General features: G+C 51.6%; 1 protein-coding gene across 1 annotated transcript in view; it reads left to right on the forward strand.

The window, feature by feature from the left end:
* The window catches only part of LOC116955857 (uncharacterized), a 42,489-nt gene extending 16,724 nt beyond the window's left edge, over positions 1 to 25,765 (forward strand). The window contains exons 4-12 of the mRNA XM_076053701.1: positions 705 to 1,466; positions 1,927 to 1,997; positions 6,006 to 7,018; positions 14,309 to 14,456; positions 16,356 to 16,456; positions 20,124 to 20,246; positions 20,376 to 20,503; positions 21,776 to 21,878; positions 25,173 to 25,765. Coding sequence (XP_075909816.1) covers positions 705 to 1,466; positions 1,927 to 1,997; positions 6,006 to 7,018; positions 14,309 to 14,456; positions 16,356 to 16,456; positions 20,124 to 20,246; positions 20,376 to 20,503; positions 21,776 to 21,878; positions 25,173 to 25,463 — 2,740 coding nt within the window. The 3' untranslated portion in view covers positions 25,464 to 25,765. The remainder of the gene's footprint in view (positions 1 to 704; positions 1,467 to 1,926; positions 1,998 to 6,005; positions 7,019 to 14,308; positions 14,457 to 16,355; positions 16,457 to 20,123; positions 20,247 to 20,375; positions 20,504 to 21,775; positions 21,879 to 25,172) is intronic.
* Positions 25,766 to 27,419: the final 1,654 nt, after the last annotated feature.

Here is a 27,419-nt window from a genome sequence, read left to right on the forward strand (position 1 = left end):
CGTAGACACAACTTCAACCGAGAAGATGGTTTTAAATTAATGCAACCGCTGGAAAGATGTCATAAACCAAGTCAAAACTTTAGCCGCGTTATAAGTGCACAGACTTCTTTGGTTCTTTCGGTAAAGTCACCACCACGTAGAATGAGAATAAAATAATAAATTGATAAAATAAAATAACGCAATAATATTCTCACGACGTTTCGGCCACAACACAAGCGGCCTTCATCAGGTGAAGGGACGAGACTGTCTGGAGGACAGACTGGAGGACAGACTGTTTCTCCTCTTTTTTCCCATTGACCTTGTGCAGTGAACCACCGCATCCACCCGAACCCTCAGCATAACAAAAGACGGATTAACTTAGCCCCGCACCTCATCGTCATCCCCGGCCTGGCTCCTCCCACCCCCCCCCTCCCCTTAACCTGTATATAAGCTCGGGTGTCTCAGAGCCCCTCACTTGATGCAGCTATCTTGCTGTGACTGTTCCACCTGAAGACGGAAGCTTGTGTTGCCTCCGAAACGTCGTGATTAAATGAAGTTTTATTATTTTATTATATATATATATTTAAATATATATTTATTTTTTACCTACGTGACTTTACCGAAAAAAAAAAACAAAGAGTATGAATCCTTGCGGTTAACAAAAGCGTCAAATCTAGAACCCTATATATTTTCTTGTATTGAAAATGACCGCCATACGTTCGCAGGATGTCCGACCCGGACTGGATAAACCAGATGATCGTCATGTTGATGCATCACCCCCCGCCGGACGCCGCGCCGGCCGGACCCCCGTCGCCGCCGGTGACCCCCGACGAAGGTCAACGGGAGCCCCCTGCCAGCACCGTCGTCGACGGCGACCTCCGCCACCGCCGCCACCACCACCACTCCGGCCGCCACGCCTCCCGTCGCTCCTCCATCAGCGTCATCGTGACCGACGAAAGCGACGGCGCCGCCGCCGCCGCCGCCGCCGCCGCCGACGGCACCGACGGCACCGACGGCCTGGAGCTCACCGATCCTCCGATGGGGGGGGCGCCGGCGCCGGCCGCGGAGCCGCGCCGTAGCCGGGAGCGTGACCGAGCGACGGCCGCGGCGGCCGCGGCGTTTGCAACGGTCGCTACGGCGGCCGTGGCAACGGTTGACCCGGCGGCTTCGACCGCTCAGCAGCAGCAGCAGCCAGAGAAGCTGCCGCTGAGCCGCTCGCGATCGGTGCCGTGCGAGATGACCGTCGGCGGCTCGCCCGCGCCGGGCGGCGGTGACGCCGGAGGGCCGGGCCGTGACCCCGGAGGGCCGGGCCGTGACGCCGGAGCGGCGCCGCTGTCGTTGACCTCGGCGTTGACCTCGGCGTTGACCTCGGCGTTGACCCCGCCGGGCGGCCGGCGGGAGGTGACGTTGGCATCGGCGGCGTCGCTGGAGGTGCAGGCGACCGAGCAGATGGTGGAAGAGGCGATCGACCCGGCGCGGCGCTGCAGGTAGGCAATCCGATGAGCTATGAAGCTCTTTTCGCGTGCACGTCTGCACGTACGTTGAACTTCTTTCGCGCCGTACGTAGCCAACCGCGCTGATTGGAGATGCGTGGTGGGGGTGGAGGGGGGGGGGGGGCAACCGATAATGTCCAGTAGGGGGCCCGGGTCAGAAAGTTTCGACGACAAGCAAAGATAAAAAAATATTCGAATAAAAACTCACATTTTGTTTTGTTTAGCTCACCAGGTAAAGCCCAGCTGAGGCCCACAAATGATGAGCCTGACAAAGTGGGATCATCATCATCATCATCACATGGAAATTCATAGCAGTGAAAATAATCAAAATTAAAATCTTAAATAATTCTGCCTGGCAGCACTTGCCCCAACAGCCTGCGCAGGCTACACGGTGGGACGGTGGGTGGGTGGGGGCGGTACCTTTATCTTTGCCCGCGTCACATCCCCCCTGCAGCGCTGCAAGCGGATTGGACGAAGCGGAGGAGGCTGAATTCTTCTCTCTGGGAAGTGACGAGGAGTCACCAGGTAAGGGGCGGGGGGTGGTGGTTGGCTGTCGACGGAGACTGCGCGCATCAAGCGCTGCTTCGCTCCTCCGCCGTCAGCGTACGCACAGCGGAGCGCGGTGGTCTCCAGCTGCGCCGAGGGTGAACTCCCAGCGGCGGCGGCGTCGGCGTCGGCGTCTCTTTCGCGAGGCCGTTGGCTTTGGTTTTGTGTAAATGAAAAAACGAAAAGTTTTTCAAACGTCCGCCTTCCGCGACCCCTGCGGAGAGGAAGCGTTGATGCTGAAGGAATGTTCGTCCGGGGTTGTTTTCTGATTTAAAGCTTTCGTGACTGCAGGGATTCACATTCTCGGCGTATTCGGTAAAGTCACCACCACGTTAGAAGGGGAAACAGTAAAATAATGAAAGTATAAAACAATACAATTCTCACGACGTTTCGACTGTTTTCCTGCTACGTGACTTTACCGAAGGAACCAAGAATATCGGGTTATTTTAATTCGTTTTCGCGGGCAATTTTGGTATTCACGGCACGTTAAGATGGGTTTCCAGGAACGGAACCCCGGTGTATAACATTGCGCCCTATGGGAAACAAGGGTTCGACTTACGACTTTTTAACACGTGGTAGGCTTGTGCGACCAATATCGTCGGTAATGCGAGATTTGAACGTTGTCGTTAAACCCGCCACCACCCGACACGGCCAATTAGTGAGGTGTGGCATGTAAACAGAACGTGGCAATTGGTTACTAGTACACCACCAGTGTAGTGTATAGTGTAGTATACTAGTACAGCACTAGTATATAGTGTAGTGTATAGTGTAGTATACTAGTACAGCACTAGTGTATACTGTAGTGTATAGTGTAGTATACTAGTACAGCACTAGTGTATAGTGTAGTGTATAGTAGTGTAAGTGTAGTATACTAGTACAGCACTAGTGTATAGTGTAGTGTATATTGTAGTATACTAGTACAGCACTAGTGTATAGTGTAGTGTATAGTGTAGTGTATGGTGTAGTATATAGTGTAGTATACTAGTACAGCACTAGTGTATAGTGTAGTGCATAGTGTAGTATACTAGTACAGCACTAGTGTATAGTGTAGTGTATAGTGTAGTATACTAGTACAGCACTAGTGTATAGTGTAGTGTATAGTGTAGTATACTAGTACAGCACTAGTGTATAGTGTAGTGTATAGTGTAGTGTATGGTGTAGTATATAGTGTAGTATACTAGTACAGCACTAGTGTATAGTGTAGTGCATAGTGTAGTATACTAGTACAGCACTAGTGTATAGTGTAGTGTATAGTGTAGTATACTAGTACAGCACTAGTGTATAGTGTAGTGTATAGTGTAGTATACTAGTACAGCACTAGTGTATAGTGTAGTGTATAGTGTAGTGTATGGTGTAGTATATAGTGTAGTATACTAGTACAGCACTAGTGTATAGTGTAGTGCATAGTGTAGTATACTAGTACAGCACTAGTGTATAGTGTAGTGTATAGTGTAGTATACTAGTACAGCACTAGTGTATAGTGTAGTGTATAGTGTAGTATACTAGTACAGCACTAGTGTATAGTGTAGTGTATAGTGTAGTGTATAGTGTAGTATACTAGTACAGCACTAGTGTATAGGGCAGTGTATAGTGTAGTGTATAGTGTAGTATACTAGTACAGCACTAGTGTATAGTGTAGTGTATAGTGTAGTATACTAGTACAGCACTAGTGTATAGTGTAGTGTATAGTGTAGTGTATAGTGTAGTATACTAGTACAGCACTAGTGTATAGTGTAGTGTATAGTGTAGTGTATAGTGTAGTATACTAGTACAGCACTAGTGTATAGTGTAGTGTATAGTGTAGTGTATAGTGTAGTATACTAGTACAGCACTAGTGTATAGTGTAGTGTATAGTGTAGTGTATAGTGTAGTATACTAGTACAGCACTAGTGTATAGTGTAGTGTATAGTGCAGTGTATAGTGTAGTATACTAGTACAGCACTAGTGTATAGTGTAGTGTATAGTGTAGTATACTAGTACAGCACTAGTGTGTAGTGTATAGTGTAGTATACTAGTACAGCACTAGTGTATAGTGTAGTGTATAGTGTAGTATACTAGTACAGCACTAGTGTATAGTGTAGCGTATAGTTTAGTATACTAGTACAGCACTAGTGTATAGTGTAGTGTATAGTGTAGTGTATAGTGTAGTATATAGTGTAGTATACTAGTACAGCACTAGTGTATAGTGTAGTGTATAGTGTAGTATACTAGTACAGCACTAGTGTATAGTGTAGTGTATAGTGTAGTGTATAGTGTAGTAGACTAGTACAGCACTAGTGTATAGTGTAGTGTATAGTGCAGTGTATAGTGTAGTATACTAGTACAGCACTAGTGTATAGTGTAGTGTATAGTGTAGTGTATAGTGTAGTATACTAGTACAGCACTAGTGTATAGTGTAGTGTATAGTGTAGTGTATAGTGTAGTATACTAGTACAGCACTAGTGTATAGTGTAGTGTATAGTGTAGTATACTAGTACAGCACTAGTGTGTAGTGTATAGTGTAGTATACTAGTACAGCACTAGTGTATAGTGTAGTGTATAGTGCAGTGTATAGTGTAGTATACTAGTACAGCACTAGTGTATAGTGTAGTGTATAGTGCAGTGTATAGTGTAGTATACTAGTACAGCACTAGTGTATAGTGTAGTGTATAGTGCAGTGTATAGTGTAGTATACTAGTACAGCACTAGTGTATACTGTAGTGTATAGTGTAGTGTATAGTGTAGTATACTAGTACAGCACTAGTGTATAGTGTAGTGTATAGTGCAGTGTATAGTGTAGTATACTAGTACAGCACTAGTGTATAGTGTAGTGTATAGTGCAGTGTATAGTGTAGTATACTAGTACAGCACTAGTGTATAGTGTAGTGTATAGTGCAGTGTATAGTGTAGTATACTAGTACAGCACTAGTGTATACTGTAGTGTATAGTGTAGTGTATAGTGTAGTATACTAGTACAGCACTAGTGTATAGTGTAGTGTATAGTGCAGTGTATAGTGTAGTATACTAGTACAGCACTAGTGTATAGTGTAGTGTATAGTGCAGTGTATAGTGTAGTATACTAGTACAGCACTAGTGTATAGTGTAGTGTATAGTGCAGTGTATAGTGTAGTATACTAGTACAGCACTAGTGTATAGTGTAGTGTATAGTGTAGTATACTAGTACAGCACTAGTGTGTAGTGTATAGTGTAGTATACTAGTACAGCACTAGTGTATAGTGTAGTGTATAGTGTAGTATACTAGTACAGCACTAGTGTATAGTGTAGCGTATAGTTTAGTATACTAGTACAGCACTAGTGTATAGTGTAGTGTATAGTGTAGTGTATGGTGTAGTATATAGTGTAGTATACTAGTACAGCACTAGTGTATAGTGTAGTGTATAGTGTAGTATACTAGTACAGCACTAGTGTATAGTGTAGTGTATAGTGTAGTATACTAGTACAGCACTAGTGTATAGTGTAGTGTATAGTATAGTGTATAGTGTAGTATACTAGTACAGCACTAGTGTATAGTGTAGTGTATAGTGTAGAGTATAGTGTAGTATACTTGTACAGCACTAGTGTATAGTGTAGTGTATAGTGTAGTGTATAGTGTAGAGTGTAGTGTAGAGTATAGTGTAGTGTATAGTGTAGTGTATAGTAGTGTAAGTGTAGTATACTAGTACAGCACTAGTGTATAGTGTAGTGTATAGTGTAGTATACTAGTACAGCACTAGTGTATAGTGTAGTGTATAGTGTAGTGTATAGTGTAGTATACTAGTTTAGCACACCAGTATGTTGGAGAGCCAAGCCACAACATTTACAATCTGAGCAGCCTTGATGATGCTTGTTGTGATTCCTGGCGAAGCGCCGCACAATGCACGTGTCAAAGTATTATTGATCGCTCGGGTCGAGCGGTTATATCTACGGGATACCTTTTTGGCCAGCGTCAAAATGATGAGAAAGAGCAGCAAGAACGGGTGTCGTACCGCTTTTCTGGCAACAAAACAGCGGAGGCCCAGCGGAAGCTGTCCATGGCCGGCAGCCCCGTCGACCCAGCTGCGCCGGACTCGACGATCCGGCACGCCCCCGACTCCCCGGCTCCCGTCGCCTCGGACCGACCGTCGTCCCGACCGGCCGCCGCCGCCGGCGGCGATTCACCGCGAGAACCGACGGCGACGAACCGGCGCGGGATCTCGGGCGGCCCGCTGGCCCGCGCCCCGACCATCCCGGCGTTGCCGCGTCCGCCCAGCCGCCCGCTCTTTTTCGGCGGCGCGGACGGGAGGAGCGACGCCGGCCCGGTGTCTCCCGAGACCCCGGCGCGGGGCGCGAGCAACCACGGCTTCTTCCGAGCCAGGCTCAGCCCGCTCACCGCCAAGAAGTTTGGCGCTTCGTGCTCCGATCAGCCGGCGTCCGCCGCCGCCGCCGCCTCCTCCGCCTCTTGTTCTTCTGCGCCGTCCGCGGCGGCGGCCGCGGCGGCGGCGGCGGCGTCGGCGTCGGCGTCGTTTGGCGCTCACAAAGAGACCTCGAACATCTTTCACTTCGTCAGGTGGAAGAGTAGGAGTTGGAGCGATTTGGGATTTTCGGACGGACCGCCGCCGCCGCTTCCCAAGGCTCGGAGTCCGCCGGCCACGCCGGACGACGGCGCGGCGCCGGACGACAGAGCCCACGGTGCCGGTACGGCGCCGGCGCCGGCGCCGGCGGTTGAGCCCCTGCCAACCGCCGGCGCCCGTCTTTCGCCGGCGTCGCCCACGGCCCACCGCGCCGGCGCCCTGGGGGCGCAAGTGGCGGACGCCGCGGTGGGCGCTCCGCCGCCTTCCTCGGCGGGCGGCGGCGGCGGCGGCGGCGGCGGCGGTGCCGTCCCGGCGGCGCCGTGCGAAGCCCCGCACCTACCGGCGACGACCCTGCCCCCCTCGCCGCCCGAGGCGCTGGAGACGATCCGGAACCTGCGCATCGTGGGCACGCTGACGGCGCGGGAGCACCGGGGCACCGGTTCACACCCCTACACCCTGTACACCATCAAGGTGAGCCGCCGGCGGTGGTGGTGGAGGTGGAGGTGGTGGAGGTGGTGGAGGTGGCGGTGGTGGAGGTGGCGGTGGTGGTGGTGGTGGTGGACGTGCCGGCGCGGCGGACTGAGCGGTCGATTCAACCGAGTCGCTCGCTTCACCGGCGGCCGGTTGCCCGCTTGTCTTGCCATCAGTGACAAATGTCGTGCATGCATCGCCCCCGGTGACTCAGAGATGTTAACTACCTCGCCTGGTGTGCAGGAGGCCGTGGGTTCGATCCCGACCCTGCCGATGCCTGCTGCTGCATATGTGGAGTTTGCGTGTCTCCCTCTTATCATCATCGTCACTGTGGCTATGAGATGTTAACTACCTCGCCTGGTATGCAGGAGGTCGTGGGTTCGATCCCCGGCCCTGACAACGCCTGCTGCTGCTGTATATTTGCGTGTCTCTCTGACCACGGTCGATTTTTTTTTTTTTCCCCTCCGAGTTCTCCGGTATTCCCCCTCCCCATTTAGGATGGACGTCACGCCTTACGAGTGTGTTTGGCTGCTGCCGTGAATTTCCACGTCACGGTGATGGCAACGATGAGGCCCTCTCCGTTGAGCTATCGTGCGTGGTAGCCAGGTCGCTTGTGCAAAAAGAGATACTTCGCTCAGTGAGCCTTGGCTAATAAGAACTGCTTTTTTGCGTTTGGTTGTGTTGTCGCTCACCCTGCACCTCCGATGAGCTGCGTAGGGTGCGAAAGAAGTTCAACATTCGTACACACAAACCGTCTGGAATGCTCTTCCCTTCCGTTATTAGTGAAGCGACTTGGAGCTGTGGCACTTTGAAACAATCGTCTACATTGACGATCTCGTTTCTTTAGAACTGCTTTGTGTGTGTTTAGTTTGTTGTGCTTCCCTCCACGCCTCCGATTAGCACGGTCGGCTACGCACGGTGCGAAAGATGTTCAACGTACAAAGTGTAGTGTATAGTGTAGTGTATGGTAGTGTAGTGTATATTAGTGTAGTGTGTAGTGTATAGTGTAGTGTATAGTAGTGTTGTGTATAGTAGTGTAGTGTATAGTAGTGTAGTGTGTAGTGTATAGTAGTGTAGTGTGTAGTGTATAGTGTAGTGTGTAGTGTATAGTAGTGTATCGTGCAGTGTATAGAGTGTAGTGTAGTGTATAGAGTGTAGTGTGTAGTGTATAGTGTAGTGTATAGTAGTGTGGAGTGTATAGTGTTGTGTATAGTGTAGTGTATAGTAGTGTATAGTAGTGTAGTGTATTGTAGCGTAGTGTATAGTAGTGTATAGTGTAGTGTATAGTGTAGTGTATAGTCTAGTGTATAGTAGTGTATAGTGTAGTGTATAGAGTGTAGTGTATAGTAGTGTAGTGTGTAGTGTATAGTGTAGTGTATAGTAGTGTAGTGGTGTAGTGTATAGTGTAGTGTATAGAGTAGTTGTGTATTGTGTGTCCAGTTGTCCGTCCCTCCACGCCTCCGATTAGCACGGCCGGCTACGTACGCACGGTGCGAAAGAAGTTCACCGTCCGTGCGCTCCATCCCTGGGCAAAATCTCAGATTTAAAAAGCGGGGCGGCTTGCACGGTAAAAAAAAATATAATAATCATGAAAAATAACGATTCCCAATTCGTGCGAATTATTCATACGAGTAGAATAATAGAATAATAATTCTACGAATAAGAATAATAGTTCGTGGGGGGGGAGCGTCGGGTTGGAGGGTGGAGGGCGGTGAAGGAATGCTTTTAATCGGCTTGTCGATTAGCCGGAGCGTGGCGTTACAGGCGGCGTGACCTGCATTTGCACCACCACCCGCCTTCCCCGCTTTGCCGTCGCTCGCGCTGAATCGCAATCCCACAAGCAGCACACATTAATGGGCTCGTGACGAGGGGCTCTACGGGCATCGTGGCGCGGATATCCCCGGTGGTCACTCTCCCAGGGGCGGCGGCGGAGGCGACTGCTGTTAGGCTCGGCCGTCGAACAAGGACGGTGGTGGTCACCGCGTCATCACGCTGGCAGATGCTGTATACACTACACTATACACTACACTATACGCTACACTATACGCTACACTATACACTACACTATACGCTACACTATACACTACACTATACGCTACACTATACACTACACTATACACTACACTATACACTACACTATACGCTACACTATGCGCTACACTATACACTACACTACACACTACACTACACACTACACTATACACTACACTATACACTACACTATACACTACACTATACGCTACACTATACGCTGCACTATGCGCTACACTATGCGCTACACTATACGCTACACTATACACTACACTATACACTACACTATACGCTGCACTATACGCTACACTATACGCTACACTATACACTACACTATACACTACACTATACACTACACTATACACTACACTATACACTACACTATACACTACTATAAGCACTACACTATGCACTACTATACACTACACTATACACTACACTATACACTACACTACACTATACACTACACTATACACTACACTATACACTACACTACTATACACTACACTATACACTACACTATACACTACACTATACACTACACTACACACTACACTACTGTACACTACACTATACACTACACTATACACTACACTATACACTGCTATATACTACACTATACACTACACTATACACTACACCATACACTACACTATACACTACACTATACACTACACTATACACTGCTATATACTACACTATACACTGCACTATACACTACACTATACACTACACTATACACTACACTATACACTACTATACACTGCACTATACACTACACTATACGCTACACTATACACTACACTATACACTACACTATACACTACACGACTATACACTACACTACTATACACTATACACTACACTATATACTACACTATACACTACACTATACACTACACTATACACTACAACATACACTACTCTATACAATACACTATACAATACACTATACACTACACTATACACTACACATTACAGTATACACTACACACTATACTATACACTACTCTATACACTACACTATACATTACACTATACACTACACATTACAGTATACACTACACACTACACTACACTATACACTACACTACACACTACACTATACACTACACTATACACTACACTATACACTACTATACACTACACTACTATACACTATACACTACACTATACACTACACTATACACTACACTACACTATACACTACACTATACACTACACTATACATTACACTATACACTACTCTATACAATACACTATACACTACACTATACACTACACATTACAGTATACATTACACACTACACTATACACTACTCTATACACTACACTATACACTACACTATACACTATACATTACAGTATACACTACACTACACTATACACTACACTACACACTACACTATACACTACACACTATACTATACACTACACTACACACTATACACTACACACTACACTACACACTACACTATACACTACACTACTGTACACTACACTACTATACACTACACTATACACTACACTATACACTACTATACACTACACTACTATACACTACACTACTATACACTACACTACTATACACTACACTACTATACACTACACTATACACTACACTATACACTACTATACACTATACTATAAACTATACTATACACTATATTATATACTATACACTACACTATACACTACACTATACACTACTCTATACACTACACTATACACTACACATTAGAGTATACACTACACACTACACTACACTATACACTGCACTATACACTACACACTACACTACACTATACACTACACTATACATTACTATACACTACTATACACTATACTATACACTACTATACTATATACTATACACTATACTATACACTACACGATACACTATACTATACACTACACACTGCACACTACACTACACACTACACTATACACTACACTGTACACTGAACTGTACACTAAACTATACTATACACTACTATACACTACACTATACACTACATTATACACCACTATACACTACACTATACACTTCACTGTACACTACACTATACACTACACTATACACTTCACTGTACACTACACCGTACACTACACTATACACTTCACTGTACACTACACTATACACTACTATACACTACACTATACACTACACTATACACTACTATACACTACACTATACACTACACTATACACTACACTATTATCCACTACACTACTATACACTACACTATACACTACCCTATACACTACACTATACACTGCCCTATACACTACACTATACACTACACTATACACTACACTATACACTACTATACACTACACTATACACTACACTGTGCACTACACTATACACTACACTATACACTACACTATACACTACACTATGCACTACACTATACACTACACTATGCACTAAAGTATACACTACTATACACTACACTATGCACTACACTATTCACTACACTATTCACTACACTATACACTACTATACACTACACTATACACTACACTATACACTACTATGCACTACACTATGCACTACACTATGCACTACACTATGCACTACACTATGCACTGCACTGTACACTACACTATACACTTCACTGTACACTACACTATACACTACACTATACACTACTATGCACTACACTATGCACTACACTATGCACTACACTATGCACTACACTATGCACTACACTGTACACTACACTATACACTTCACTGTACACTACACTATACACTACACTATACACTACACTATACACTACTATACACTACACTATACACGACACTATACACTACACTACACACTACATTCTACATTACTATACACTACACTATACACTACACTATTATCCACTACACTACTATACACTACACTATACACTATACACTACACTATACACTACCCTATACACTACACTATACACTGCCCTATACACTACACTATACACTACACTATACACTACACTATGCACTACTATACACTACACTATACACTACACTGTGCACTACACTATACACTACACTATACACTACACTATACACTACACTATGCACTACACTATACACTACACTATGCACTAAAGTATACACTACTATACACTACACTATGCACTACACTATTCACTACACTATACACTACTATACACTACACTATACACTACACTATACACTACTATGCACTACACTATGCACTACACTATGCACTACACTATGCACTACACTATGCACTAAACTATGCATTACACTATACACTACACTATGCACTACACTATGCACTACACTATGCACTACACTGTGCATTACACTGTGCACTACACTGTGCACTACACTATGCACTACACTACACTATACACCCTCCACCACCCGACACGGCCAATCAGCAAAAAAAGTGTCACGTTAACAAAAGACAATTAATTGCACCTGATATGAGTTAAATGATGACGTCACCCTGCTGCTCTATATAAAAACCGGGAGCAAGTGGAGAGGGCTTTACCATTCTGGCGAATTGCCCGATGATGCTGGATGTAATTACCAGCGAAACGTCGTTCTACTCAAACTGTAAATGTTGTGTGGATTCACTCTTCAACACATCGGTGGGCTAAAGTAGTGAATTATTTGTCTTTTGTCAACGTGACACTTTTTTTGCTGATTGGCCGTGTCGGGTGGTGGAGGGTTACGACACATTTATAAATAACGCGATCTAACCCAAAAACATTTATTATGAACTATACACTACACTATACACTACTATACACTACACTATACACTACACTATACACTACACTATACACTACTATACACTACACTATGCACTACACTATGCAATACACTATACTATGCACTACACTATACTATACACTACACTATACACTACACTATACACTACTATATACTACACTATACACTTCACTATACACTTCACTATACACTACACTATACACAACACTATACACTACACTATACACTACACTATACACTACTTTACACCACACTATACCCTACTATACTCTACACTATACCCTACTATACTCTACACTATACACTACTATACACTACACTCTACACTACACTACTATACACTACACTCTACACTACTTTACACCACACTATACCCTACTATACACTACTATACACTACACTATACACTACACTATACACTACACTATACCCTACTATACACTACTATACACTACACTATGCACTCCACTATACACTACTATACACTACACTATACACTACACTATACACTACTATACACTACACTATACACTACACTACTATACACTACACTCTACACTACTTTACACCACACTATACCCTACTATACTATACACTATACCCTACACTATACACTACACTATACACTACACTATACACTACACTACACACTTCACTTTTTTGCTCGGCCATCGAACAAAGACGGTGGTGGTCACCGCCTCATCGTCGGGCGGCACTTTCACATGTGGCTTCTGCGGCCGTCTGGAACGCTCTCCCCTTCCGATTTTAGGGAGCCGCTGCAAGCTACGAACTTTCAAATCGTCCTCACCTAGATTTGACGAACTCATTTCTTCGACGCTACTTTTTCCGCGTCTAGTTTGCTGTCTTTACCCCCCCCCCCTCCCATCGCTCTTCCGATTAGCACGGTTGGTTACATACGGTCAGAATAATTGTTGATCATCATGTTGATGATGTTGTTGCCGGCAATGACATTGTTACTTGTGTGTGTGTGTGTGTGCGCGTGTGTGTCTTTGTGGAGCGGGAGCGGTAGCGCTCAGCGCTACCGCTCCCGCTCCGAACCCGGCTCACGGCCAACACCACCGGTGCCGATCATCAGAATCAGCCCTGGGCCTCCCCCTCTAGGTCACGGAGATCGCACTCGGCTGGTTGGTGGTGGTGGTAGTGGTGGTGGTAGTGGTGGTAAAATTGTGGGGAGCGGTGGTGTAGCGGTTAGCGCGCTGCACTCCCTCCTGAGCCAACGCCCGGTGGCGATTATGCCGGAACCGGGCCTCCCCCCTAGGATCGACTCGGCCTCGAATGAGCGCCCGGTGCGGCGCGTAGTGAACGTCGCCACCGCGGAGACCAAGGCGGGCCGGCGTGGTGCCGGCCAGCCCCCCGGCCCACTCGTTCGCCGCGCCGGCCTTCGAGGGCGCTCGCCGCCAGGCGTAAACTTTTCCCCGACGACGGATCGTGCTAACGGGCCGCGCGGGGGGACCCATTTGCCTGTGTCTGCGCAAGTACGAGACGGTGTCGGGCGAGGCGGAGTGCGGCGGCGAGCGGCGCGACGGGCACGTGGCGTTCCACACGGTGAGCCGCCGCTACAGCGAGTTCCTCTCGCTGCAGACGCGCCTTGAGGAGCGGCCCACGCTGCGGCGGCAGCTCAAGCGTGCGTACCGCCCCCGCACGCCACGCTCGCTCGAACGCTCATCCACACGCCCGCTCATCCACACGCTCGCTCATCCACACGCTCGCTCAAACGCTCATCCACACGCTCGCTCATCCACACGCTCGCTCAAACGCTCATCCACACGCTCGCTCATCCACACGCTCGCTCAAACGCTCATCCACACGCCCGCTCATCCACACGCTCGCTCATCCACACGCTCGCTCAAACGCTCATCCACACGCTCGCTCATCCACACGCTCGCTCAAACGCTCATCCACACGCCCGCTCATCCACGCGCTCGCTCAACCACTCGCTCATCCACACGCTCGCTCAACCACACGCTTGCTCATCCATGCGCTCGCTCAACCACTCGCTCAACCACGCGCTCGCTCAACCACACGCTCGCTCATCCACGTGCTCGCTTATCCACACTTTCAACCACGCGCTCGCTCATCCACGTGCTCGCTCATCCACACGCTCGCTCAACCACGCGCTCGCTCATCCACGTGCTCGCTTATCCACACGCTCAACCACGCGCTCACTCATCCACGTGCTCGCTCATCCACACGCTCGCTCAACCGCTCGACCGTACGCTCGCTCATCCACGCGCTCAACCACTCAACCACACACCCACTCAACCACTCGCTCGCTCGACCACTCAACCACACACTCACTCAACCACTCGCTCGCTCAACCACTCAACCACACACTCGCTCAACCACACGCACCGAACCGCTCACTCAACCGCACGCTCAGCCACACGCTCGCTCAACAACTCATCTAGACGCTCGCTCAACCACACCCACCGAACCGCTCGCTCGACCGCACGCTCACTCAACAACTCACCCAGACACTCGCTCAACCGCACGCACCCTCATCCACACACTCGCTCAACCGCTCACTCGCTCGCTCAAACGCTCGCTCGCTCAACCTCTCAAACGCTCGCTCAAACACTCAACCACACACTCGCTCAACCGCTCAACCATACATGCAACCACACACCCGCTCAACCACTCGCCCACACACTCGCTCAACCACTCGCTCGCTCAACCACTCGCCCACACGCTCGCTCAACCACTCGCACGCTCAAACACTCATCCACACGCTCGCTCAACCACTCGTTCGCTCTTCCACTAAACCACACGCTCGCTCAACCACTCGCCCACACGCTCGCTCAACCACTCGCCCACACGCTCGCTCAACCACTAAACCACACGCTCGCTCAACCACTCGCCCACACGCTCGCTCAACCACTCGCACGCTCAAACACTTATCCACACGCTCGCTCAACCACTCGCTCGCTCTTCCACTAAACCACACGCTCGCTCAACCACTCGCTCGCTCAACCACTAAACCACATGCTCGCTCAACCACTCGCCCACACGCTTGCTCAACCACTCGCTCGCTCAACCACTAAACCACACGCTCGCTCAACCACTCGCTCGCTCAACCACTAAACCACTCGCTCGCTCAACCACTCGCCCACACGCTCGCTCACACGCACACGCATCCAACCCAACCGCACACTCTCGCCCAAACCACCGCCGTCGAGAAGGCGGTGGTGGTTCTGCGTGAGCTTGCGTGCGAGCCCGGCGATCCGACGGCGATTTCCACCCCCGCGGCCTCCCAACGCCGGCCTGCGATTAAAATCCGAGCAGGCGCCTTAAGCGGACGGCGCCTGCCGGGTGGGGAGACGGAGGGCGGCCGGGCGCGGCGCTCTGCCCGCCCGCCCGCCCGCCCGCCACGTGCCGAGGCTGTCCTTGGTAGGCGCTGCTCGCTAACGGCGCTTGCCCCAACGGGTCCGTCACAGGCTGCGGGAGGGGGGCGGGCGGGGGGAGCGGGTGGATCTTCGTCCTCGTCGCGCTCCGCCGTTGATGATGTCCTCGTCCGTGCCCGCAGAGGTGAAGGGGCCGAAGAAGCTCTTCCCGGACCTGCCCTTCGGCAACATGGACTCGGAGAAGGTGGAAGCTCGGCGCCTGCAGCTGCAGACGTTCCTCCAGGTGGCGCGCGTTGCCTGCGTCCCACCCAAAACAAAAAGCCGGAACCTAAACCCCAGCGAAGCTGAACTCCACTGGTCCTGAAGCTTGACCCTCATGCCGATCCTAACCCCACCGATCGTAACCACAACCCTAACACCACCCTAACCTCACCCTAACCCCACCCTAACCCTAACCCCACCCTAACCCTAACCCCTCCGAAGCTGAACTGCACTGGTCCTGAAGCTGACCCTCATGCCGATCCTAACCCCACCGATCATAACCACAACCCTAACACCACCCTAGCCTCACCCTAACCCCACCCTAACCCTAACCCTAACCCCACCGAAGCTGAACTCCACTGGTCCTGAAGCTGACCCTCATGCCGATCCTAACCCCACCGATCGTAACCACAACCCTAACACCACCCTAACCTCACCCTAACACCACCCTAACCCCACCCTAACCCTAACCCCACCGAAGCTGAACTCCACTGGTCCTGAAGCTGACCCTCATCCCGATCCTAACCCCACCGATCATAACCACAACCCTAACACCACCCTAACCTCACCCTAACCCTAACCCTAACCCCACCCTAACCCTAACCCCACCGAAGCTGAACTCCACTGGTCCTGAAGCTTGACCCTCATGCCGATCCTAACCCCACCGATCATAACCTCACCCTAACCCACCCTAACCTCACCCTAACCCTAACCCTAACCCCACCCTAACCCCACCGAAGCTGAACTCCACTGGTCCTGAAGCTGACCCTCATGCCGATCCTAACCCCACCGATCGTAACCACAACCCTAACACCACCCTAACCTCACCCTAACCCTAACCCTAACCCCACCCTAACCCTAACCCCACCGAAGCTGAACTCCACTGGTCCTGAAGCTGACCCTCATCCCGATCCTAACCCCACCGATCGTAACCACAACCCTAACACCACCCTAACCTCACCCTAACCCTAACCCTAACACCACCCTAACCTCACCCTAACCACAACCCTAACACCACCCTAACCTCACCCTAACCCTAACCCCACCGAAGCTGAACTCCACTGGTCCTGAAGCTGACCCTCATGCCGATCCTAACCCCACCGATCATAACCACAACCCTAACACCACCCTAACCTCACCCTAACCCCACCCTAACCCTAACCCCACCCTAACCCTAACACCACCCTAACCTCACCCTAACCCCACCCTAACCCTAGCCCACCCTAACCCTAACCCACCCTAACCCACCCTAACCCTAACCCACCCTAACCCACCCTAACCCTAACCCACCCTAACCCACCCTAACCCCACCCTAACCCCACGCTAACCCCACCCTAACCCTAACCCCACCCTAACCCCACCCCAACCATAACCCTAACCCTAAGCTGCCGATCAAAATCACTCCCCACCAACACCACCACCACCACCACCCCAATCTTTCACGGCACAATCGCTGGGACGCGCACTCCGTGGCGAGGCGACACTCTTTAGAATAAATCTACGTACATCACCATTATTACAAACAATAACCCCCCCCCTCCCTTACCCATCCACACACTCCCACCACAACCCCCTGCCCCCCCCCACCACGAACCCTGACCTCACCGCACGGAGGGGCGATCCCGGTGGACGTCATCCTGCCGTGTGACCGCGTCTGCTTTGCGTTTTACCGTGGGTAGCGTTGGGTTCGGTTTTCGTTTTGGGTGGGTGGTGGGACGGCGGCGGTGGGGGTGGCTGATTCAGAATCAGAATGTTCATTGATTTGTGCTGGAGGAATCCGCCCATGAGCTATAAAGATGTCCAGTAGGGGGGGCCATGGGGTCAGACGGTGTGGGGTTGTGTGTGTGTGGGGTGTGTGTGTGTGGGGTGTGTGTGGGGTGTGTGTGGTGTGTGTGGGGTGTGTGTGGTGTGTGTGTGTGGTGTGTGTGTGTGGGGTGCGTGTGGGGTGCGTGTGGAGTGCGTGTGGGGTGTTTGGGGGTGTGTGGGGGTGTGTGGGGTGCGTGTGGGGGGTTTGGGGGTGTGTGGGGTGTGCGTGTGTGGTGTGTGTGGGGTCTGTGTGTGGGGTGTGTGTGTGTGGTGTGTGTGTGTGTGGTGTGTGTTTGGTGCGTGTGGTGACCAGAGCTGCTACGTAAGCAGCCTTACCTGGAAACTCAATTTTTTTTTTTTAAGTTTTTAAACAGTTTAGTGCGTGATGAATGTGATGATGATGCTGATGATGATGATGCTGATACGTAGCAGCTCAGCGGGGCCTTACCTGGTAACAACAAAAACTAGTTTTTTTTTCTTCTCTAGATTTGAAGCTTTCGTGACTGCAAGGATCCATACTCTTTGGTTCTATTCGGTAAAGTCACGTAGCTAAAAAAAAATGAAACAACAAAAATCTCACGACGTTTCGGCCACAACACAAGCTTAAAGGTCCGCGGTCTGAGCGTTGGCTGTGTGTCACTCCAGCGCTGTCCCTGAGACAGCCTGGTCCCTTCACCTGATGAAGGCCGCTTGTGTTGTGGCCGAAACGTCGTGATTTTTTGTTGTTTTATTTTTCTTTTACCTACGTGACTTTACCGAATAGAACCCAAAGAGTATAAAAAAACTAGTTGAGTACGTGATGCATGTGATGATGCAAATGAATGATTGGCCATGGTGACGGTGAGTGGTGGTTGGCGATGAGCGGAGTGCGATAGCCGGAAGGAGGAATCGAGGTGTTAGTGATGCAGGAGGGAGCTGTAAGAGGGGGTTATTTGATTGCTCCTTTCAACGTGCACTCGATGAGTATGGATCTCTATGGGTTTCCTTGGGGTTCTATGGTTCCGTACGAGGGTCGAGGCATTGTATGCAGAGGGGCGGTGGAGCAGAGAAATCGGCAAGTCAATGAGAGCGGCAGGGGTGGTTGTTCATAGTCAAAGTTTTTGGGTTAGATCGCGTTTATTTATAAATGTGTCGTAACCCTCCACCACCCGACACGGCCAATCAGCAAAAAAAAAGTGTCACGTTGACAAAAGACAAAATTAGTTCACTACTTCAGCCCACCGGTGTGTTGAAGAGCGAATCCACACAACATTTACAGTTTGAGTAGTACGACGTTTCGCTGGTAATTACATCCAGCATCATCATCGGGCAATTCGCCAGAATGGTAAAGCCCTCGCTTGCTCGCGGTTTTATATATAGAGCAGCAGGGTGACGTCATCACTTAACTCATATCAGGTGCAGTGATTAGAGGCGGAGGGGGGGGTATTGTAATTATATATTTTTTTTGTTTGTTGCGGTTGCACCCGATTCAAGAGCCGAATGGCTCACAGGGCTCTACCAAAGTAAATAAACTGAAAACTGGAAACTGAACGGCAGGGGGAGTGAAATTGGAAGTTTTGAGAAAACAAACTTCGTGAACTTAGAAATGTGAATGCAATGCAACACGGAGATAGTCGGCCAACACACCAGTTGACACATCACCTGGTTGATTACGTTCTGCCAAAGATTGCTAAATTTGAAGTTTTGTCTGAGTCGGGACCCAAGAATATGAATCCCTGCAGCCGCGAAACCTTTAAGTCCACACTTGTGCGTTCTGTTACGAAGGTGATCTGCTGGCGCTCAATTAAAATTGTTTAACCTTTGACCCCCTGGCCTGCACCCGGTGCCACGTGCTGCCCCCCCCCCCCCACCACATCCCTCCCTGCCCCCCCGTGACCCCTCAGCGGCTCTGCGGCATCGGCGAGGTGGCCGAGAGCGAGGAGGTGAGGGAGTTCCTGGCGCTGAACACGGACGCAGGCATTGCGTTCGTACGCAAGACCCCCACGCTGGTGCCACGTATCGACAAGGTGGGCACGGCCCCCGCCGCCCCCCCCACCGCCCCGCCCACACTCCCCCCCCCCCCCCCCACCACCACACACCGCCTCCCCTCACCACCACCACCCCCCCCACCATCACCGCCTCCGGCGCGCGCCCAGATGGTGGTGAACCTGGTGGACTCGCTCAAGACGGCGTTCCCCAAGTCGGAGGGTCCCAGCCCCAGCGAGGAGGAGGGCGACTGCGGTGCCCCCAGGAAGGACGGCGGCGACGGAAAACTCAACCTCAAGTGAGGCCCCCGTGGAGACGCGGCGACCGCGGCGACACCGCGCCCGCTGCCGGCTTCTCGCTGCCGGCTTCTCGCTCCTGCTGCTGCTGTTACTGTGGGTAGTGATGGTTGTGGTGCTGTTGCTGTGTGGGTAGTGACGATTGTGGTGCTGTTGCTACTGTGTGTGTAGTGACGGTTGTGGTGCTGCTGCTGCTGCAGCTGTGGGTAGTGATGGTTGTGGTGTTGCTGCTGCTACTGTGTGGGTAGTGACGGTTGTGGTGCTGTTGCTGTGTGGGTAGTGATGGTTGTGGTGCTGCTGCTGCTGCTGCTGTGTGGGTAGTGATGGTTGTGGTGCTGTTGCTGCTGCTGCTGTGTGTAGTGACGGTTGTGGTGCTGTTGCTGTGTGGGTAGTGACGGTTGTGGTGCTGTTGCTGTGTGGGTAGTGACGGTTATGCTGCTGTTGCTGCTGCTGTGTGTAGTGACGGTTGTGCTGCTGTTGCTGCTGCTGCTGTGTGTGTAGTGACGGTTGTGGTGCTGTTGCTGCTGTGTGTGTAGTGACGGTTGTGGTGCTGTTGCTGTGTGTGTAGTGACGGTTGTGCTGCTGTTGCTACTGTGTGTGTAGTGATGGTTGTGATGTTGCTGTTGCTGTTGCTGCTGTGTGGGAAGTGACGGTGGTGCTGTTGCTGTGTGTGTAGTGATGGTTGTGGTGCTGCTGCTACTGCTGTGCGTAGTGACGGTTGTGGTGCCGCTACTGCTGCGTATGTAGTGACGGTTGTGGTGCTGTTGCTACTGTGTGGGTAGTGACGGTTGTGCTACAGCTGCTGCTGTTACTGTGGGTAGTGACGGTTGTGGTGCTGCTGTGTGGGTAGTGACGGTTGTGGTGCTGCTGTGTGGGTAGTGACGGTTGTGGTGCTGCTGTGTGGGTAGTGACGGTTGTGATGTTGCTGTTGCTGCGTGGGTAGTGATGGTTGTAGTGCTGTTGCTGCTGTGTGTGTAGTGACGGTTGTGGTGCTGTTGCTGTGTGGGTAGTGACGGTTGTGGTGCTGTTGCTGCTACTGCTGTGTGTGTAGTGACGGTTGTGGTGCTGTTGCTGCTGCTGCTGTGTGTAGTGACGGTTGTGGTGCTGTTGTTGCTACTGTGTGTAGTGACGGTTGTGGTACTGCTGTTGCTGCTGTGCTGTGTGGGTAGTGATGGTTGTGCTGCCGCTACTGCTGTGTGCGTAGTGACGGTTGTTGTGCTGCTGCTGCTGTGCTACATCGTCGCGACTCGGTGCCGCCCTCGCTGCTCACGCAGATCCAAGCTGTTTCCCGCGCGGAGCAAAGCGGCCACCGTGCTGAGTGGCGACGTCGCAGAGGCCCCCGAGAAATTCTCCTACGTCTTCGACCAGGACCAGGCCGTACGACCGCCACCACCGCCTACCACCGCCACAACCAACCACCACAGCCGCCACCACTGCCACCACCGCCACCACCACCGCCACCACCGACGGTTGCGGTGTTGGTGTTTGTGAGGTTGTCTGTGTGGGTGTGTGCGGTGTGCGGTGTATGTGTACCTGGGCAGTGTGCTTATGACCGGCTCCAGTTTAACAGCAGAGGTCTCACTCCGAATCAGTCGAGCGGCAATATCTTTTCATCGGTTGCGTAACGCTGTGTGGAAGCTGCCTGGTCTGTCGCTCCGCACTAAGCTTCAGGTCTTCTCGGCCACGGTCATTCCCTCCCTTCTCTATGCTTGCGAAACGTGGAACACCCTAATGGAACATCTTCGCCGGTTAGAAACATTTAGGCTGGCCTGCCTACGATCCATCCTGTGTTTAACCAGACTGGATTGTGTGAGGAGCTCACAAATCCTTGAAAGATCTGGGCAAGGTCCCATCGGTGAGCTCCTCCGGCGGGGAAGGCTGCGATGGCTGGGTCATGTAGCCCGCATGCCCAGCCACCGCCTGCCGAAACAGCTTTTGTTCGGCCGGATTGAGGGGGCTAAGCGGGCGCGGCACGGGCTAGAGAAGAGATGGAGTGATGTGGTACAGGAGGACGTGGAGCTGAGTGGACTTGCCGATGACTGGTACTAGCGGTGTCAAGATCGGCCTCTGTGGAGGAGGCTCGTGAAGGACGCTGCAACTGGGCAGTTGGAGGCAGTCGCCCTCCAACAACAACGGAGGGCGGAGGAGCGACGCTCACAACAACGAGCGGAGCGCCGGGTGGCTAAAGCACAGCAGGTTGGCACAGTAGGGGGCACAGGTGGTGCATCAGCCAGTCATCTCAGTCATCTCAGTCAGTCGACCCGTGGCACCTGGGTCTGCCCCGTGACCTCCTGCCAGCGGGCGTTCGACACTTCACGTGGCCTCAGGGTGCACATAGCCTGGCACAAGCGTCGTGGTGACGTCACCGCCACTTAGTGGCGAATGGCGGTTGTTGTTGTTGGTGTATGTGTGTACGCGGTGTATGTGTGTGTTGTGTGTATGTGTGCGCGGTGTTTGTGTGTGTGTTGTGTGGTGTGTGGAGTGCGGTGTGTGTATGTGGTGTGTGTGTGTGTGTGGTGTGTGTGCGGTGTGCGGTGTGTGTGGAGTGCTGTGTGTGTGTGCAATGTGTATGCGGTGTGTGTGTGGAGTGCACTGTGTGTGTGGAGTGCGGTGTGTGTGTGCGGTGTGTGTGTGGTGTGTGTGTGTGGTGTGAGTGCAGTGTGTCTGTGTGGAGTGCAGTGTGTGTGTGTGGTGTGGTGTGTGTGTGTGGTGTTGTGTGAGTGCACTGTGTGTGTGGAGTGCGGTGTGTGTGTGCGGTGTGTGTGTGGTGTGTGGTGTGTGTGTGTGGTGTGGTGTGAGTGCAGTGTGTCTGTGTGGAGTGCAGTGTGTGTCTGTGGAGTGCAGTGTGTCTGTGTGGAGTGCAGTGTGTCTGTGTGGAGTGCAGTGTGTCTATGTGGAGTGCAGTGTGTGTGTGGAGTGCGTTGTGTGTGTGTGTGGAGTGCGGTGTGTGTGTGTCTGGTGTTCGGTGTGTGTGGTGTGGTGTGGTGTGTGTGTGGTGTTCGGTGTGTGTGGTGTGGTATGGTGTGTGTGTGGTGTGGTGTGTGTGTGGAGTGCGGTGTGTGTGGTGTGGTGTGTGTGTGTGTGGAGTGCGGTGTGTGTGGTGTGGTGTGTGTGTGTGTGCGGTGTGTGTGTGTGTGGTGTGCGGTGTGTGTGTGTGGAGTGCAGTGTGTGTGTGGAGTGCAGTGTGTGTGGTGTGGTGTGGTGTGTGTGTGTGTGTGGAGTGCGGTGTGTGTGTGTGTGTGGAGTGCGGTGTGTGTGTGTGTGTGTGGAGTGCGGTGTGTGTGTGTGTGGAGTGCGGTGTGTGTGTGTGTGTGTGTGGAGTGCGGTGTGTGTGTGGTGTGTGTGGAGTGCGGTGTGTGTGTGGTGTGTGTGGAGTGCGGTGTTCAGTGTGTGTGTGGAGTGCGGTGTGTGTGGTGTGGTGTGTGTGTGTGGTGTGTGTGTGTGTGTGTGTGGAGTGCAGTGTGTGTGGTGTGGTGTGGTGTGTGTGTGTGTGTGTGGAGTGCGGTGTGTGTGGTGTGTGTGTGTGTGTGTGTGCGGTGTGTGTGTGGTGTGTGTGTGTGTGTGGAGTGCAGTGTGTGTGTGGAGTGCAGTGTGTGTGGTGTGGTGTGTGTGTGGTGTGGTGTGTGTGGTGTGGTGTGTGTGTGTACGTGTGGTGTATGTGTGTGGTGTGTGTGTGGTGTGGTGTGTGTGGTGTGGTGTGTGTGTGTGTGGTGTGTGTGGTGTGGTGTGTGTGTGTGTGGTGTGTGTGGTGTGGTGTGTGTGTGTGTGGTGTGTGTGTGTGGTGTGTGTGTGTGTGTGTGGTGTGGTGTGTGTGTGTGTGGTGTGTGTGGTGTGGTGTGTGTGTGTGTGGTGTGTGTGTGTGGTGTGTGTGTGTGGTGTGTGTGTGTGTGGAGTGCGGTGTGTGTGTGTGTGTGTGGAGTGCGGTGTGTGTGTGTGTGGAGTGCAGTGTGTGTGTGTGTGGAGTGCGGTGTGTGTGTGTGTGTGGAGTGCGGTGTGTGTGTGTGTGTGGAGTGCGGTGTGTGTGTGTGTGTGGAGTGCGGTGTGTGTGTGGAGTGCGGTGTGTGTGTGTGTGTGTGTGCGGTGTGTGTGTGTGTGGTGTGTGTGGTGTGGTGTGTGTGTGTGTGGTGTGTGTGTGTGTGTGTGGTGTGTGGTGTGTGTGTGGAGTGCGGTGTGTGTGTGTGTGGTGTGTGTGTGTGTGTGTGGTGTGTGTGTGTGTGTGGTGTGGTGTGTGGTGTGTGTGTGTGGTGTGGTGTGTGTGTGTGTGGAGTGTGGTGTGTGTGTGGAGTGCAGTGTGTGTGTGTGTGCGGTGTGTGTGTGGAGTGCGGTGTGTGTGGTGTGTGTGTGTGTGTGTGGTGTGTGTGTGTGGAGTGCAGTGTGTGTGTGTGGTGTGTGTGTGTGTGGTGTGCGGTGTGTGTGTGGTGTGTGTGTGCGGTGTGTGGTGTGGTGTGGTGTGTGTGTGTGGTGTGTGTGTGTGTGTGGTGTGTGTGTGTGTGTGTGGTGTGTGTGGTGTGTGTGTGTGTGGTGTGTGTGTGTGTGTGGTGTGTGTGTGTGTGGTGTGTGTGTGTGTGTGGTGTGGTGTGTGTGTGGTGTGTGTGTGGTGTGTGTGTGTGTGTGTGTGCGGCGTTCGGTGCATCATCTTAGCCCTGGCCGCGTGCGCTGGCTGGCGAGCAGCTGCAGGAGGGCCTGTCCATCGAAGATGTCCTCCGGGAGTTCGTGGTGTTCCAGTCGGAGCTCATCGCCGGAGCCGCGGGCGACGAAGACGATCCTCCACCTCCTCCGCCTCCTCCTCCACCTCCTCCGCCTCCGCCGCCGCCGCCGCCGGTCGACGCCGGCACCGCTGCCGTCACCACGACCGACACGGAAGCCGCGACGGCAAAAGGGGACGAGGCCGAGCGACCGCGCGCCGATCCGGCCGAGTCGAGCCTGCGGGAGAGCGAGTGTGGTGAGTTGGGAGTGTGGTGAGTTGGGAGTGTGGTGAGTTGGGAGAGAGTGTGGTGAGTTGGGAGTGTGGTGAGTTGGGAGTGTGGTGAGTTGGGAGAGAGTGTGGTGAGTTGGGAGTGTGGTGAGTTGGGAGTGTGGTGAGTTGGGAGAGAGTGTGGTGAGTTGGGAGTGTGGTGAGTTGGGAGAGAGTGTGGTGAGTTGGGAGAGAGAGTGTGGTGAGTTGGGAGTGTGGTGAGTTGGGAGAGAGTGTGGTGAGTTGGGAGTGTGGTGAGTTGGGAGAGAGTGTGGTGAGTTGGCAGTGTGGTGAGTTGGGAGAGAGTGTGGTGCGTTGGGAGAGAGTGTGGTGAGTTGGCAGTGTGGTGCGTTGGGAGAGAGTGTGGTGAGTTGGGAGAGAGAGTGTGGTGAGTTGGGAGTGTGGTGAGTTGGGAGAGAGAGTGTGGTGAGTTGGGAGAGAGAGTGTGGTGAGTTGGGAGTGTGGTGAGTTGGGAGAGAGAGTGCGGTGAGTTGGGAGAGAGAGTGTGGTGAGTTGGGAGAGAGAGTGCGGTGAGTTGGGAGTGTGGTGAGTTGGGAGTGTGGTGAGTTGGGAGTGTGGTGAGTTGGGAGAGAGAGTGTGGTGAGTTGGGAGAGAGAGTGTGGTGAGTTGGGAGAGAGAGTGTGGTGAGTTGGGAGTGTGGTGAGTTGGGAGAGAGAGTGCGGTGAGTTGGGAGAGAGAGTGTGGTGAGTTGGGAGAGAGAGTGTGGTGAGTTGGGAGTGTGGTGAGTTGGGAGAGAGAGTGTGGTGAGTTGGGAGAGAGAGTGTGGTGAGTTGGGAGTGTGGTGAGTTGGGAGAGAGAGTGCGGTGAGTTGGGAGAGAGAGTGTGGTGAGTTGGGAGAGAGAGTGCGGTGAGTTGGGAGTGTGGTGAGTTGGGAGTGTGGTGAGTTGGGAGTGTGGTGAGTTGGGAGAGAGAGTGTGGTGAGTTGGGAGAGAGAGTGTGAGTTGGGAGAGAGAGTGTGGTGAGTTGGGAGTGTGGTGAGTTGGGAGAGAGAGTGCGGTGAGTTGGGAGAGAGAGTGTGGTGAGTTGGGAGAGAGAGTGTGGTGAGTTGGGAGTGTGGTGAGTTGGGAGAGAGAGTGTGGTGAGTTGGGAGAGAGAGTGTGGTGAGTTGGGGAGTGTGGTGAGTTGGGAGAGAGTGTGCGGTGAGTTGGGAGAGAGTGTGGTGAGTTGGGAGAGAGAGTGCGGTGAGTTGGGAGAGAGTGTGGTGAGTTGGGAGTGTGGTGAGTTGGGAGTGTGGTGAGTTGGGAGAGAGAGTGTGGTGAGTTGGGAGAGAGAGTGGGTGAGTTGGGAGAGAGTGTGGTGAGTTGGGAGAGAGATGTGGTGAGTTGGGAGAGAGAGTGTGGTGAGTTGGGAGAGAGTGTGGTGAGTTGGGAGAGAGAGTGTGGTGATTTGGGAGTGTGGTGAGTTGGGAGTGTGGTGAGTTGGGAGTGTGGTGAGTTGGGAGAGGAGTGTGGTGAGTTGGGAGAAGAGTGTGGTGAGTTGGGAGAGAGTGTGGTGAGTTGGGAGAGAGTGTGGTGAGTTGGGAGTGTGGTGAGTTGGGAGAGAGAGTGTGGTGAGTTGGGAGAGAGAGTGTGGTGGGTGAGTTGGGAGAGAAGTGTGGTGAGTTGGGAGGAGTGTGGTGAGTTGGGGAGAGTGTGGTGAGTTGGGAGTGTGGTGAGTTGGGAGAGAGAGTGTGGTGAGTTGGGAGAGAGTGTGGTGAGTTGGGAGAGAGAGTGTGGTGAGTTGGGAGAGAGAGTGTGGTGAGTGGGTGGTGAGTTGGGAGAGAGTGTGGTGAGTTGGGAGAGAGAGTGTGGTGAGTTGGGAGTGTGGTGAGTGGGAGTGTGGTGAGTTGGGAGAGGTGTGGTGAGTTGGGAGAGAGTGTGGTGAGTTGGGAGAGAGTGTGGTTGGGTGTTGTCTCGTCGCCTCGTGAGTTGGGCAGAACGACAGACCGTGTGGTGGTTGGGAGA

Source organism: Petromyzon marinus, chromosome 62 (genome assembly GCF_048934315.1).
Source record: "Petromyzon marinus isolate PM22_M1 ecotype Great Lakes invasive population chromosome 62, UKy_Petmar_22M1.pri1.0, whole genome shotgun sequence".
NCBI classification, from domain to species: domain Eukaryota; kingdom Metazoa; phylum Chordata; class Hyperoartia; order Petromyzontiformes; family Petromyzontidae; genus Petromyzon; species Petromyzon marinus.